We start from the raw sequence: 13,484 nt of genomic DNA on the forward strand, positions 1-13,484 counted from the left end.
TGATGTGACGATGCATAAACCCAAGGAAGGCACCATCAAATTCTCACATTATAGTGAGATTTTTAAAATCCAACTGTCCCTGAACCTAAGCTTTTGAATCTGTGGGATGTGTGGGCCTAGGTGGAGCCCTCGGGTGAGGGGAAAGCAAGGCCTGGGCCTTCCGGGGTGGCCACCTAGTGCTTGTCCTGGAGCACCCAATAATGGATGTGCTCAGGCCCCCTGGTCGAGGGAATGGAGGTCCCAGGCCCCAAATTCAGGCTGCACAAGCAGCTTCAGTTGACTGCAGGGCTGGGCCTCCTCCTCTTCCTCCTCTGCCAGGGCCCAGAGGGGCGGCCACTGCAGAAGCCACTCCTCCCTGGGAGGAAGGGTCCCGGGGGCTCAAGGTCTGCCTGCTGTCCCAGGGGTCTGGGAGGCTGAGGCAGGAGGACTGAAAGTTCTATTCCAGCCTAGGCAATTTAGCAAGACCTAAGTTGTCTCAAGATTAAATAATAATAATAATAATAATAATAATAATAGGGCTGAGGAGATTGCTCAGTGGTCTAAGCACCTGCCTGGCAAGTGCAAGGCCCCAGGTTCAATCCCTGGTCCTGCACACGATGCAGTCTGAGATGTGTAGAGAAACCCTGTCCAAACCAATAAAGATTTTAAAAAAATTTTTTTAAAAGATTAACTTTTTTTTTTTTTCTGGAACCAGGGGTTGAACTCAGGCCCTTGTGCTTGCCAGACAAGCACTTATTCCGTTGAGCTATCTCTCCAGCCCCTAAAGATTAACTTAAAAACAATTTTAAAAAATAAATTTAAAGAGGGCTGGGGAGGTAGCTCAGTGTGATAAGTCCCCAGTACTAGGGAGAAAAAAAAAAGGGAAGGAAGGAAGGAAAAGGAAAGGAAGAAACAGAAAGAAAGAGAAGGAAAGGAAGAAAAAAAGAAGGAAGGAAGGAAGGAAGGAAGGAAGGAAGGAAGGAAGGAAAGAAAGAAAGAAAGAAAGAAAGAAAGAAAGAAAGAAAGAAAGAAAGAAAGAAAAAAATGAATGAAAGAAAGGCAGGTGTTTGGCCTCAGGGCTACAGAAAACTGGTGACCTGAATGTTAAACCCTGGGCACAGGACGCTCCAGGTGTTCGAAGGCAGCAGGGGACCCTTGTCAGACACGGGTCACAACACAACCAGCCCTTTCAGCTACCTCTGTCATGACAGTCCCTGGGCAGGGGTGGGGCACCTCTATGACACGTGGATGGGCACTGCCTCTCAGAATCTGCTCTCCCAGGAGTTGGGGCCCATGCTGACCTCCTGGAGTTATGGAGACTTAGGGTGATGTGGGGCGCCACACAGAACAGGCACTGAGGCCTTCCAAAGGCCCTTCTGGGCCCTGGAGCCGACGCTGCTCCCTGGACACTGAGGAGCCTCTGGCTGAGGGAGGGGGCAGACACTGGATCGCTAAGCATGGTGAAAAGCTGGTGCTGTTGGGGCCAGGGAGATGGCTCAGTGGAATAAGTGCTTCCCTGGCAAGCGCAAGGGTCTGAGTTCAATCCCTGTTTCTGCCAAAAAAAAAAAAAAAAAAGAAAAAGAAAAACTGGTGCTGCTGACAGTGGCTTCTCCAAGGTTACCTCTGTCTCACCTTTCCAGACCCCTCCGGGGACACAGAGGGACAGGAAGCCTCAGCAGCACTGGCAGGACAGGGGCTTTGGGAGACCAAGGATCCTGCCCCGAGGCCTCACCAGGGTGACCTAGAGGATTGAGGGCTGGGGGAGCCTGTGCTCCAGCTGTGTATCTCTCCAGCCTGCTGAGGCAGGGTCGTCTCCATCACCCCTAGGGCTCGACTCCATTTTGCACTGAGCTACATCCTCAGACATTTCAAATTTTTTATCCAGAGACAGGGTCATGCTAAGTTTCGCAGGCTAGACTTGAACGTGGGATACTCCTGCCTCAGCCTCCCTGAGCACTGGGATGAAAGGTGTGTGCCACCACGCCCAGCTTGCCACCTAGCTCACAGAGGGGATGGGGTCTCCTCGTTTCAGCCAGGTGCGCCGATCCCCACGGGCTGCTCCTGGGGACAGGCGGAGGAGACCCCATGGCTCACACACAGAGGCCGCACGCGCCCTGCCCTCCCGCCGGCCGTGCCTACGTGGCTGTGCGGAGCTGAGCACTGGGCCTCGGCGGCCTGGAGTCTGTTCTCAGCGACCAGGAGCTTCTCCCGCAGCCGCTCGGCCTCCTGCTTGCTCTGGGCCTCGGCGCGCTGCAGCCGCTCGTAGTCCAGCATCTTCCGCTCGGCCAGTGCGATCTGCTCCTTGAGGAACTCGATGGCCTGCGCCTGGCCTCGGTACTCCACATCCAGCCCCTCCAGCTCCTGTGCGCGCAGCTCGGCGTCACGGCGCCCGTCGCGGGCCTCCTGCAGCTCCAGCCGGTGCTGGGCGGCCTGGGCCTCGAGCTGGGCGCACCAGTGCTGCCGCAGCCCCGCCAGCTCTTCTTGCACCTCCTGCAGCTTCTGCCGCAGGCCCTCCTTCTCCTTGGTGTGCACGGCCGTCTCCAGGTCGTGCTTGGCCTGCAGGTTGCCCAGCTCCAGCTGGTGCTCCATCTTGATGCCCTCCAGGACAGCCTTGAGCTCACCAATCTCCTTCTGCTGGGCGCCGGGGCCCGAGTTCAGGGTGGCCTTCAGGTCCTCCAGGGACTTCTGGTGGTCGGAGGCCAGCGAGTCCAGCTTGGTCTTCCAGTTGTCCATGAGGCCCATATTCTCACTGGTGGCCTGCTGCACCTTGGCCTTGAGGTCGGCCACCTCCTGCGCATACTTGTCATTGGCAGCGCGCAGCTTGTCCACCTCGGCCTGGTAGGCCTTCAGGGCTGCCTCGTACTTGTCTCGCAGCGCTCCGCTCTCTCGCCGCTGCTCCTGGGAGGCAGACAGCAGCCGCTCCCGCAGCCGCTGTGCCTGGGCAGCCTCGGGGTCATCGGAGGGCGGGGGCCCGGCATGCAGCAGGCACTGCTGCAGCTGCTCGATTTCGCCACGCCGCAGGCTCAGCTCCTCCTCCAGCTGCAGCACTCGAGACTTCTCCGCCACTGTGGTCAGCTGTGGGGAGAGGGGCAGGTGTGAGTGGCCCTGAGTACAGAGGGTGGGAGGAGAACACCCACTCCCACCCGATGCATCTGTGCTCCCCACACCCCTGTGCAACCCAAAGGCATGGGAGCCACATGCCCCTTCCATCCTAGGCAAGAGAAACTCCCTTTCAGGTGATGGCTTCTGGGAAGCTCGCGTTAGCACTCTTGTACTGCTGGGGATGAAACCCAGGCTTTGCCCACGCTGGGCACATGCTCCACCACTGAGCTATATCCCAACACTTTTGTTAGTTTTTTGAGGTACAGTCTCACTATGTGGTCAGGCTGCCCTAGGACTCACTAGGCAGCCCAGGCTAGCCTCAAACTCAGTGGTCCTCCTGCCTCAGCTTCCCAAGTGCTGCGATTGTAGGCACACACCACCCCAGCCCTCTTAATTTCTTCTTCTTCTTTTTTTTGTTTTTTTTTTAATTTTGAGGGTTTCACGAAATCACCCAGGCTGGGCTAAAACTTGTGATTCCCCCCTCCCTCACCTTCTAGGAGCTGTAAGGACAGGCTTGCATCCACACACTGACTAGTGCTTTTTCTAACTACTGGCAGTGCTGGTGATTGAACCCAGGGCTTCTTACATGCCAGGAAAGGCTCTGCCACTGGGCTGCAGCCTGGTCCTTCATGGCATTTATTTAGACTTTTACAAAAAAATTTATATTATTATTGATTTATTTATTTGGTACAGGGTCTTGCCACAAAGCTTGGACCCATAGTGATCCTGTTGTCTCAGCCTCCCCAGCACTGGATAATAGGCATGTGCCAGCATACCTGGCTTCAGGAATGGAACAGGAGACCTTGCCAGGCAGGCAATTAGGCTGCTGAGCTATCTTCCTAGCCTCTTCTTTAGTCTTTTTGAAACAGGGTCTTTCTATGCAGTTCAGGCTGGCCTTGAGCTCACTCTGTACACAAGCTCAAATTCACAAGGATCCTCCTACCTCAGTGCTGGGATTACAGGCCTGCAAAACCACACCCAGCTTATTTTTCACTTTCATGTTATTTTTATTATTTATTTTGTATTTTCATGTTAGTTTTAAAGGGCAGAGGCCAGAGTAAATTTTTTATCTCTCTGTATTGAGGCACTTGGCAGAATGGGCAGATACAAGAGAGGCCAGTTCAAGGAGGAGACTGAGGGAGGGTGGAGCTTCGACCTGTGAGCAGAACAGAATAAAGGTGCCCCAGCTGCCAGAAGCACCACTGTCATCAATGTCATAGATCCAGAAAATATATTTTTGTGGATGGGGAGATAGCTCAGTTGAATAAGTGTTTGCTTGGCAAGCGCAAGGACCAGAGTTCAATTCCCAGCTCTGGAGAAAAAAAAAAAAAAAAAAAAAAAAAAAAAAAAAAAAAAGAAAGAAAGAAAATATATTTTCCCCTTTTTCTTTTCTGAGACAAGATCCTTGCTATGTAGTTCAGGCTGGCCTTGAACTCACTATGTGTGGCCCAGGCTGGTCTCAAACTAACAAGAATCCTCCTTCCTCAGCCTCCCAAGTACTGGGATTACAGACATGAGCCACCATGCCTAGCCAGAAACTACATATTTTTTATTTGATTTGATTTTTTGTTGTTGTTGTTGTTGTTTATTTGGGTCCTAGGGACTGAACTGAGGACCTTGCGCTTGCCAGGCAGGCACTTAAGCCACTAAGCTACCTCCCTGACCCAGAAAACTTTTACAAACATTTCAAACCTTTACAAACTTGAAAGTTTTTGTTTGTGATTATTCTTTTGCTTAACACATTACTTTTTTCTTTCCAGTACTAGGGATTAAACCCATAGCCTTTGAACTGGGTCCTATCACAAGGCCTCTCTGAGAGAGGGGCTCGCTAAATTGCCCAGGCTGGGCTTGAACTCGGGTTCACTCATTTTTTCCTTTCCCTTTGTAATTTGGCTGAGGTTAGACCAAATCGCCTCCCTTGCAAGGGCTCCAATCTGGCCACTGTTCCTGGATGGGGTCCTGTACCCAGCCCTGGTACACAGGAGCAGGCACTGCAAGAGGTCGCACAAGCCCGGGGCAATAGCCAGGGCATGCACAGAGCCTTGTGCGTCTCCAGAAACCCACCGGCAGGCACTCGCCCCGCTTTTGCGCTGCAGCCACAGGCAAACCCATGCTGCTGGTCTGGGCTTCCTGCTGTCTATGTGCAAACTCCGCATGCCTGCGGCAGAAAGACCTGAACGGGTGGTGGTGGGGGGCAGCGCATGTGCAGTGGGCACAGAGGGCCCGCTAGGTCCGCGGTGTGGATCACAGACCACGCCTGGCACTTCCAGGCAGTGCGCTCCTGGGGCTCCCCAACCTTGGGGCTGCCACAGTCCCATCCACTCATGAAACCCATAAAACTTTCCCAAAGTCTCACTCCCCCACCCCCAATACTGGATTTGATCCCAGGGCCTACATCCCTATTAATTAATTAATTAATTAATTTTTCAAAGTTTTATTGATAAATTATTTATTGACAGGGTCTCACTAAGTCACTAAATTGCCCAGGCTGGGCTGGAACCTGTGACCCTCCTGCCTTAGCCTCCCAGCAAACTGGGATGACAAGCATGTGCCACCACACCCAGTTGCCCTGGCTATTTCCTGAGTCCAGGAACTCAGTCTGGCCCTTCCAGCCTCCAAGGAGGGGCCCCACTGGGCAAGAGAGCCCTGGGTCTGCAGGTCCCACCCCCTGCCCTTTCCAGCCTCCTCAGGCTGGTGGTTCTGGATACAGGGCATCCCAGGCACCTGAGGCAAGGGAGGGAGCCTGGCAGGGTCCCCTGGGGCTGCTCAGCAGGGGGGGCATGGTCCCAGGGAGCCAGGCCCCTAGAAGCATCACGTGACATTGAAGGCTAAGAAGGTCTCCAAACCTCCACCTCCCTCTTAGATGGGGCTCAAAAGAAAAAAAGCAACGATGACAGCAGCCCAGGTTGGGTCGGTCAGGATAGAGGCCGAGGGGCGGCAGCCGGCAGACGCGTTACCCTGTTGTCCGCCAATTCCCGGAGCAGCCGCTCCGCCTGCGCCTTCTCCAGTAGCAGGCTCTGCTCCAGCTCCCCAATGCGCGCATGCTCCAGCTGCGTCTGGGTCTGCTCCGCCCGCGGACCGGGCAGGGGGCGTTGGGAGGGGCAAGGGGAAGAGAGGGCCGGAGGCGGAAAGAGGGAGAGGGAGAGAGAAAGAGGAGGCGTCATCTTCAGTGTAAAGACCAGAAGGGAGAGCAGAGCGACAAGCAGAATTGCTCAGGAAAGAGAGGAGGCTGGGGTCGGTGCGTGGAAGGCAGAGGAGGCTGCGGGGACCCCGAACAGCTCCCGCTGGGGTGGCAATGGGCACCCCATCTCCCCCTCCACCCCCAGGCCAAGCATCCTCCTGCAGCCCCTGGGGAGCCTGAGCGCACAGTAGACACAGGCCTGGGCCTTGGGGGGTGTGGGTGATACCCCAACTCCTGACCAAACAGGCCTGTGCTGGACAGGAAAAACCCAGGAAAGAAAGATTTTCAAAAAGAAACCCAGGCCTGGTCCGAGCTGGGCTCGCAGCTGCCCACCCACCCTGGGCCCTGCAGAGGCTGCTTGGCCTGTGGCAAGCACAAGGGCACTTTTGTCCCCACGTCACAACGCCTCCTTCATCGCTAACAAAGCCCCCCATTCTCAGGGTGTTGAGCTGGCATCTGCCTTCGAGGGAGGAGGCAGACGAGGACTCTGACCAGGCACCCCCAGCTTGGAAAACAGGGTCATCTTGGGCAGAGGTGGGCCACACTGTAAAACAAACCCCAGTCCCTTGTGGATGTGGTAAACTGAGGCACATAACCCTGTACCCCTGGATTCCACCAACAGCAGACTGAAAATGTTAAAAGAAAATTGTGCCTGCTGAGCAGGGCTGGGCCTCTGTCCTTATTGTTATCCCTAAAGAGTAGAGTGTGAAGTTGTCTACCAGGGTCCGTGCATTCCAAGGATGGGGGCGGGCATTGGGTCACGGAACCAATTCCTCAGACTCCAAGGGTCAGAGACAATGGCACTACACGCTCCCTTTTCATTCCCATGGGGTCTGCCCCTTACAGCAGCACAAAGCAACTGACTGCCTGGGGACACCAGTCAGGTAACAGAGGTTTGAGGGGTGTGTGTGTGTGTGTGTGTGTGTGCGTGTGTGTGTGTGTATTGGGGACTGGCCCAGGGCCTTGTGTCCACCAGGCCAGTGCTCTACCACTGAGCTACAGCCCAGCCCTTTGAAAAAAATGTCTTGAGACAGGGTCTCACTAAATGCTGTAGGCTGGCCGTGATCTCCCTGCCTCAGCCTCCCAATTACCTGGGATTACAGGCATGTGCCACCATACCTGGCTCAGCAGCTAGTGTTTGTGTTTTGTTTTCTTGAGAGAGGTCTTGCTAAGTTGCCCAGGCTGCCCATGAACTGTTATCCTCCTGCCTTAGCCTCCAGTAGCTGGGATCGTGGGCATGGACCACCGTGCTCGGTGCAAGGGCTTGCTTATTTTTAATTAACTAATTTGTTTTGGGTTTTTTGAGACAGGTTCCAGGCTGGCCTCAGACTGCTGGCAATCCTCCTGCCGCAGCCTCCAGAGTGCTGGAATTATTGGTGTGTGCCACCATGTCCAGCTGGGGATTGTTTTACTAATGACAGGAGTGTCCTCAAGACGCTGGACAGACGCATCACACACCCCTTGGTTTTCCTGAGGCTTTAGCACTTTCAGCCAGTCCTCAATAAATAGCTGATTCTGGTTCATAAAATAGGTTTGTCTTGGTAAAATGGGTTTCCCTGTATTAATGAAGGATCGAGGTGGCTCTATGCAGGTAACAGCACACAAAGCCAAGGTGACTGGGTCTGCAGATGTCCCAAGGTGGGGAAAAGTGGGCCACAAAGCGTGTTCTTAAAGGAGCCATCCACTCCTATGAGGGGAGGACTACCAGGTACAAAGAACAGCAGAGGTAGGACACGTACTGGGGAGGAAACCCCTATGTCTGCGGTGTCACAAATAAGCAGCAGGGATGGGTGTGAGCCAGGGCTGGACAGGGTGGGGTCTGGGTCCTCCGGGCCACCATCCAGGGCCTGAATGTTACTGAGTCACAGCACTGCTGATGGGAACTGGGAAAGGAACTGGCCAGACTGGATTCACTTTTTCATCTTTCTCTCCTTTTCTTCTTCCCTTTCTTCCTGTGGTACTGGGAATTGAACCCAGGACCTTTGCACTGAGCTACACCCCCAGCCTTTTGTATTTTTGAGACAAGGTGTTGCTACATTGCTAAGTTGCCTGGGCTGGGCTTGAACTTCGATCTCCTGTTACTTCAGCCTCCCAGAGTGACAGGCGAGCATCAGCACACCTGGCTTTCACTTACATGTCTAAAAATCTCTGGTCACAGGTCGCCTGGGGTTGAAGGGGAGCTGTCACCTTGGTGGGGGGCTGGGCCAAGATCAGCCCCAAGCTGACAATACTATGTATTTATTAAGCTATTTTTCAAAAGACTGCTCTGCGCCAGGGATATAGCTCAGCGGCATAAGCACCTGCCTGGCAAGCACAAAGTCCTGAGTTTAATCCCTGGTACTGCAAAAACAAAAAAACAAACAAAAGCCTGTTCTGGCACCAGTGTGGGCAACAGAACCCTGAGGAATGAAGAGGGAGGGAGCGCCAGGCAGGGGCTGCCAGAGTGGCTCATGGAGGTGGCCATGGCAATGGAGATTGCTTTGGAGCTGAGATCAAGAGGTTTTCTGATGAGGGAGTGGGGGACAGGAGTCCTAGCTGTGGGGAACTGTGACAGTCATGGGAGCAGCTCCCCAGAAGGGAGCAAGAAGGGATGAAGGAAGGGTGAGAGATGGGGAGACCTTGACATCTGGCCTGGACAGGTTGTGTCGGGGACACCACAGTGCACTCAGCGGCACTCCAAGGCCTCTGGAGATCTTTTCACAAGCCAGGACAGAGGCAAGGGACAGATCTTCCCTCAGATTCTACAAGAAGCCAGCCTTGTTCAGCAGCATCTTGATTTCATACTCTGACATCTAGAATGGTGATAACAGAAATGCATGTTGCTTTCAGCCACTCACCACGGTGGGATGGGGGGGGGGTGGCTCTGGCATCTTCGAGGCCCACCAAGGACACTGGAAACCACAGACTGATTGCATGCTCGCCAAGAAAGGGTGGAAGAGGCTACAGGGCCCAGCACACAGAGGCCAGGAAGTGAGTGGCGCCAGCCAGGAGGCTGAGAAGATGGGATGGGGGATGGGAGGATGGTTAAGAACTTGGGCTGTGAGATTATCAAGAGATGGTATGGTATAGCCCAAGGAGCCTGGGAAGTCATGGAGTGGTTCTGCTCTATAATTTTGACTTTTAAGATGGGTGAGGAGAAGCAGGACTTGGGGCCAATTTGCTTCCAGGTTACCACGAATAAGGTCTCAATTAGGTTTGTACAATAAAAAATGGCCCTTCAGGATGAACTAGCAGTCTGTCACTGTCTATCCCGCCTCCTGCCTCCCCTAGTCAGACCTGATTGGTCAGGTGTGGACACCTGATCCAGAATCAGCCAGGCCATTGGCTAGCCCAAAACCAATCAGATTCTCTCGTGAAGATAACTGGTAAGGGATGGGCAATGGTGACCAGGCAACCTGGAGAAGGGAGTTGCAAGTGCCGAGAGGAGATACAGTGAGAGAAAGACAGGCAGGGAGACCTGGAGTCATAGACAAGGCGGAGGCAGGAGGGAGGGAACGAGGTGAGCTGGGCTCCTGGAGCTGTTGCTGAATCCCCTGTCTTGGGGAGCTGTGAATTTCCCTGCAGCCGCTCAGCAATATTCCTGGTGTACAGGCGCTGGCGGGAGGGGATGGTTCTGGCAACCACAGGTGCCATTCTGGAAGTCCACCCGGCCCCTGCAGGAGGACAGCTGCCCATCAGAAAGCCCCGCAGACAAAACCACATGATCTGTCTCTTTGCCTGTGAGAGGCACATAAGTCAGAAGAGCCTGCACCGGGCTGAGGTCCTGCATGTGACATTCTGGCATCAGAACCTGCTCCAGTCTGGGTGGAAGCAGCAAGCACGACCTTGGGCAGTTCCACCTCCCTCCCCGGGAGGCCTCCAAGAGACAGGCAGAAAACTGGCTCTCACGGTGTCAGAAACTGTGGATTCTGATCTGAGCCCAGAAATGATCTACTGAAGTGACCCCCCCAGAGGCAATCACCAGGGTGCTTGGCAGAAATGCAGACTCCTGGGTTCCACCCAAGTCTGCTGAGCTGGAGCTGCTAAGGCTCAACACCCTCCTTTTACATATGAGAAAACAGGTCAGAGGAGGAGAAGAAGCTGTCCAAGGCCTCTTGGGCCCAGAACCAGAGTGTGGGGCCCACAGACCTTGCTGTTCTCCACCCTGTCAAAACCTTGGGGCATCCTTGACCTGTGGCATCTCCACAGGAAGGTGTCCTGTGGTCTCTGCATAGTTGGGGGCTGTTTTAAGAATCACTAGGGCAGCCCATCCCCTTGGCTGGAAGGGTGCCCACTGTGCCAGCCCCGTGTGTGTAGTGACAGAACTCAGGGGCTAAAAGCATGATGCAACCTGTGGCTGGCTCAGGGGCCAGGAGTTCCAGCCCTAGTCCCTGAGGCTGTGAGCTGGTCCAGGACTTGGCTGAGTCTCATCTTCCTGAGCCTCAGCTGTCCCATCCACACACTCTGTGACTCCCCCAGCTACTCCCAACCACATTAGACCTGGAGAACAGGTGCAGAAAAGCCCAAGGGACAGCATAACAGGCAGGAAGCACAGAGCTCCCAGTGACTGTGTCCCCCAAGGCAGCACTGTGTCCTCACTGCCCCAGCTCCATCCTGTTCACTCCCTAGTCCCCGACACAGGGCCCCTCTGTACTCAGGAGCAAAGCCATCCACCTGTGACAACTGTTGGTCCCCTGGCCTCTCTCCCATACTCCCAAGGTGTGACCTTTGATCCCAGAGTGACTGCCTGGGCCTCATGGCCACGTGCCTGGCAAGGGGGCCTGGGGTACAGCCCGAGCCCCACCCACGGTTACCTCCAGGTCTCCCTTGGTGATGGACTCCTCCTCCACGCGGAACTGCAGGTCCTCCACCTTCCTGCAGGGGAGAAAGGGTTGAGTGCGAGCTCAGGCCCTGGAGGTAGCCATGCAGAGGGGCCCAGCCCAGCAGAGCAGGACCCACATGGAGTCCTATGACTGAAAGCTCAGGGCCTTTTGGAAGCCTGTAGACCTCCCACCTTCCCACCCACTCTAAACATGATCCTCCTCTTCCCCAGGACCTAGGGAATAAGGGACAGTGGCTTGGGGACAGAAGCACTGGACTGACACCAAGACATTTTTTTTGGCCTTTTTGAGAAAGGGTCTTGCTATATACTTCACACTGGTCTTGAGCTCACTTTGTAGCCCAGGCTGATCTCGAACTCACAATGATCCTCCTTCCACAGCCTCCTGAGTGCTGGGGTTACAGGCGTGCACCATCATGCCTGGCTTCAAGACCTATTTCCAAAGCTGCTCCCTCTGGGACCTCCTGACAGCGTGCAGCACAGCCATGAGGCAATGCTCAGAAAGGCCAGCCGCCTGTCCAAGGTCCCATAGCAAGTCCAGGGTGGTGAGTGGCACCTGCACCCAGGCCATTCCTGAACACAACTCCCATGATGTCGTAAAGAATTGCTTGTCTGCAGTGGCTGCGTCACCATGGAAACCAAATGTGTGGGCTCAGGCAGATATAAATAAGCCCCATGTCCCGGAGAGGGACAGAAACATTCGCCTGTAGAGACTGCAAACAGACTGAAGCAGGGTGCCAGGAGGGGCTGAGCCAGGCAGGGGTTGCGCCAGTGGCAGGAAGGACGCCAGAAGCCTCGTGTGCTCCCAGGATGCAGGAGGCAGTCCCCCAGGTCAGGCCAGGATGTCCCAACCCCAGGAACCCTGAGGTAGCTGGGGCTCTGGGGAGGTTCCCCCCACAGCATTTTTCTGTGGGTTTCTCGAGTCCCTGACTTGGCCAGGAGCTTCCATGAGGCATGAGGGAGAAGCGGCCTCAGAAACACATATGGACACAGCCTCAGCTCACCACTGTGGCAGGGCACATGAGCTAGCGGCCCTCGCCAGTTCCTTCCCTGCGATGGGTCTCAGTTTCTCCTCTGTGACCATGACAATGATGGCAGTGCCTGTCCCAACCAATGACTGGACTGGAGGAAGCACAGGTGCAGAGCCACTTCCAGGCATGTGAAGGGGAATTGAGCCCCAGACAGGACTTAGTGCTCCTTGCGGGGGGCTGCGCAGGGCTGCTCTTGGCTGGACCTGGCACACATGCAGGTGGGGACACTGGGCCTTATATGCATGGCTCCCCATGCTCTGCTTGGTGTGCCACTGGCCAGGCTGGAGACAGCTCTGAGTCTTTCTTTCTTTCTTTCTTTCTTTCTTTCTTTCTTTCTTTCTATCTAATGCATTGGGTACAGGGTCTCACTATGCAACTTGAAATTATAGTGATCCTCCTTCACTCTTTTATTTTTTTATTGCTATACTGGGGACTGAACCCAGGGCCTTCATAATGAGCTACATCCCCAGCCTTTCTTTGAAACAAGGTCTCGCCAAACTGCTAAATTGCCCAGGCTGAGCTTCAATTTGCCAACTTCCTACCTCAGCCTCCCAGAGTGCTGGGGTTCCAAGAGAGCACCACCATGCCCAGCTCATCACCTTGGGAATCCTCCCAACTGCTAGGAAGGACAGGACCTGCCCGCTACCACTTGGGTGCTCAGAGGACCAAGGCCCACAGATCAGTCACAGTCCACAGAGACATAGCCAGTAAAGGAGCAGATGCAGGCCTGGGCCGGGGCTGTGTATTCCCAGACCCAAGGCTCTGCACGCACCTGCGTTCCTCCTCCAGCTGGTTGGACAAATCCACCTTCTCCTTGCGCACGCTGTCCACCAGCAGCCGCGCCCGCTGCAGCTTTTCCTCCGCCTCTGCAACATACTGGGCCCGAAAGGGCCGTGGCAGGGTCAAGCAAGGGCGAGGCCAGGCAGCCCCCCACTGGGCATGGACAGTGGGCCTCACCCAGGGGACCCAAGAGCCGCCCCACCTCTGCTGTTGCTGCTGCCTTCACTCTAAGGGTCGCTGCTATCCAGGGGTAGCTCCTCTTACCGCATGCTGGTGAGCCTGGCTTGAGACAGGTTTTTTCTTTTGTATTGGGGGCTGAACCCAGGGCTTCTGCATTGAACCACATTCCTGCCCTTTTTTTATGGGACAAAGTCTTGCTAAACCATGGGCTGAGCTCAAACTCTCATCCTCCTGCCTCAGCCTCCCACGGTGCTGGGATTCTGGGCATGGGGCACCACAAGCCACATGCACATCTGCGCACAGGAAGGGCTTGGAGGGAGATGCGCGGGTGCCGTTGGGCGTCCTCCGCACGCCCGGAGCCCTCCCACGGCTGCGCAGGGTGTAGGCCCCGCCCCCGCCGCCGCCGCCGCCG

At 55.1% G+C, this 13,484-nt stretch overlaps 1 protein-coding gene across 1 annotated transcript in view; it reads right to left on the reverse strand.

Annotated features, from left to right (window-relative positions):
* Clip2 (CAP-Gly domain containing linker protein 2) overlaps nucleotides 1–13,484 on the reverse strand; it is a 47,358-nt gene that overhangs the window by 7,617 nt on the left and 26,257 nt on the right. Inside the window, exons 7-10 of the mRNA XM_023714309.1 lie at nucleotides 12,885–12,988; nucleotides 11,056–11,116; nucleotides 6,039–6,143; nucleotides 2,119–3,054 (exon numbers count right to left, since the gene is read on the reverse strand). Coding sequence (XP_023570077.1) covers nucleotides 2,119–3,054; nucleotides 6,039–6,143; nucleotides 11,056–11,116; nucleotides 12,885–12,988 — 1,206 coding nt within the window. The remainder of the gene's footprint in view (nucleotides 1–2,118; nucleotides 3,055–6,038; nucleotides 6,144–11,055; nucleotides 11,117–12,884; nucleotides 12,989–13,484) is intronic.

This window comes from Octodon degus, unplaced genomic scaffold (genome assembly GCF_000260255.1).
Source record: "Octodon degus isolate 3935 unplaced genomic scaffold, OctDeg1.0 scaffold00035, whole genome shotgun sequence".
Taxonomy (NCBI): domain Eukaryota; kingdom Metazoa; phylum Chordata; class Mammalia; order Rodentia; family Octodontidae; genus Octodon; species Octodon degus.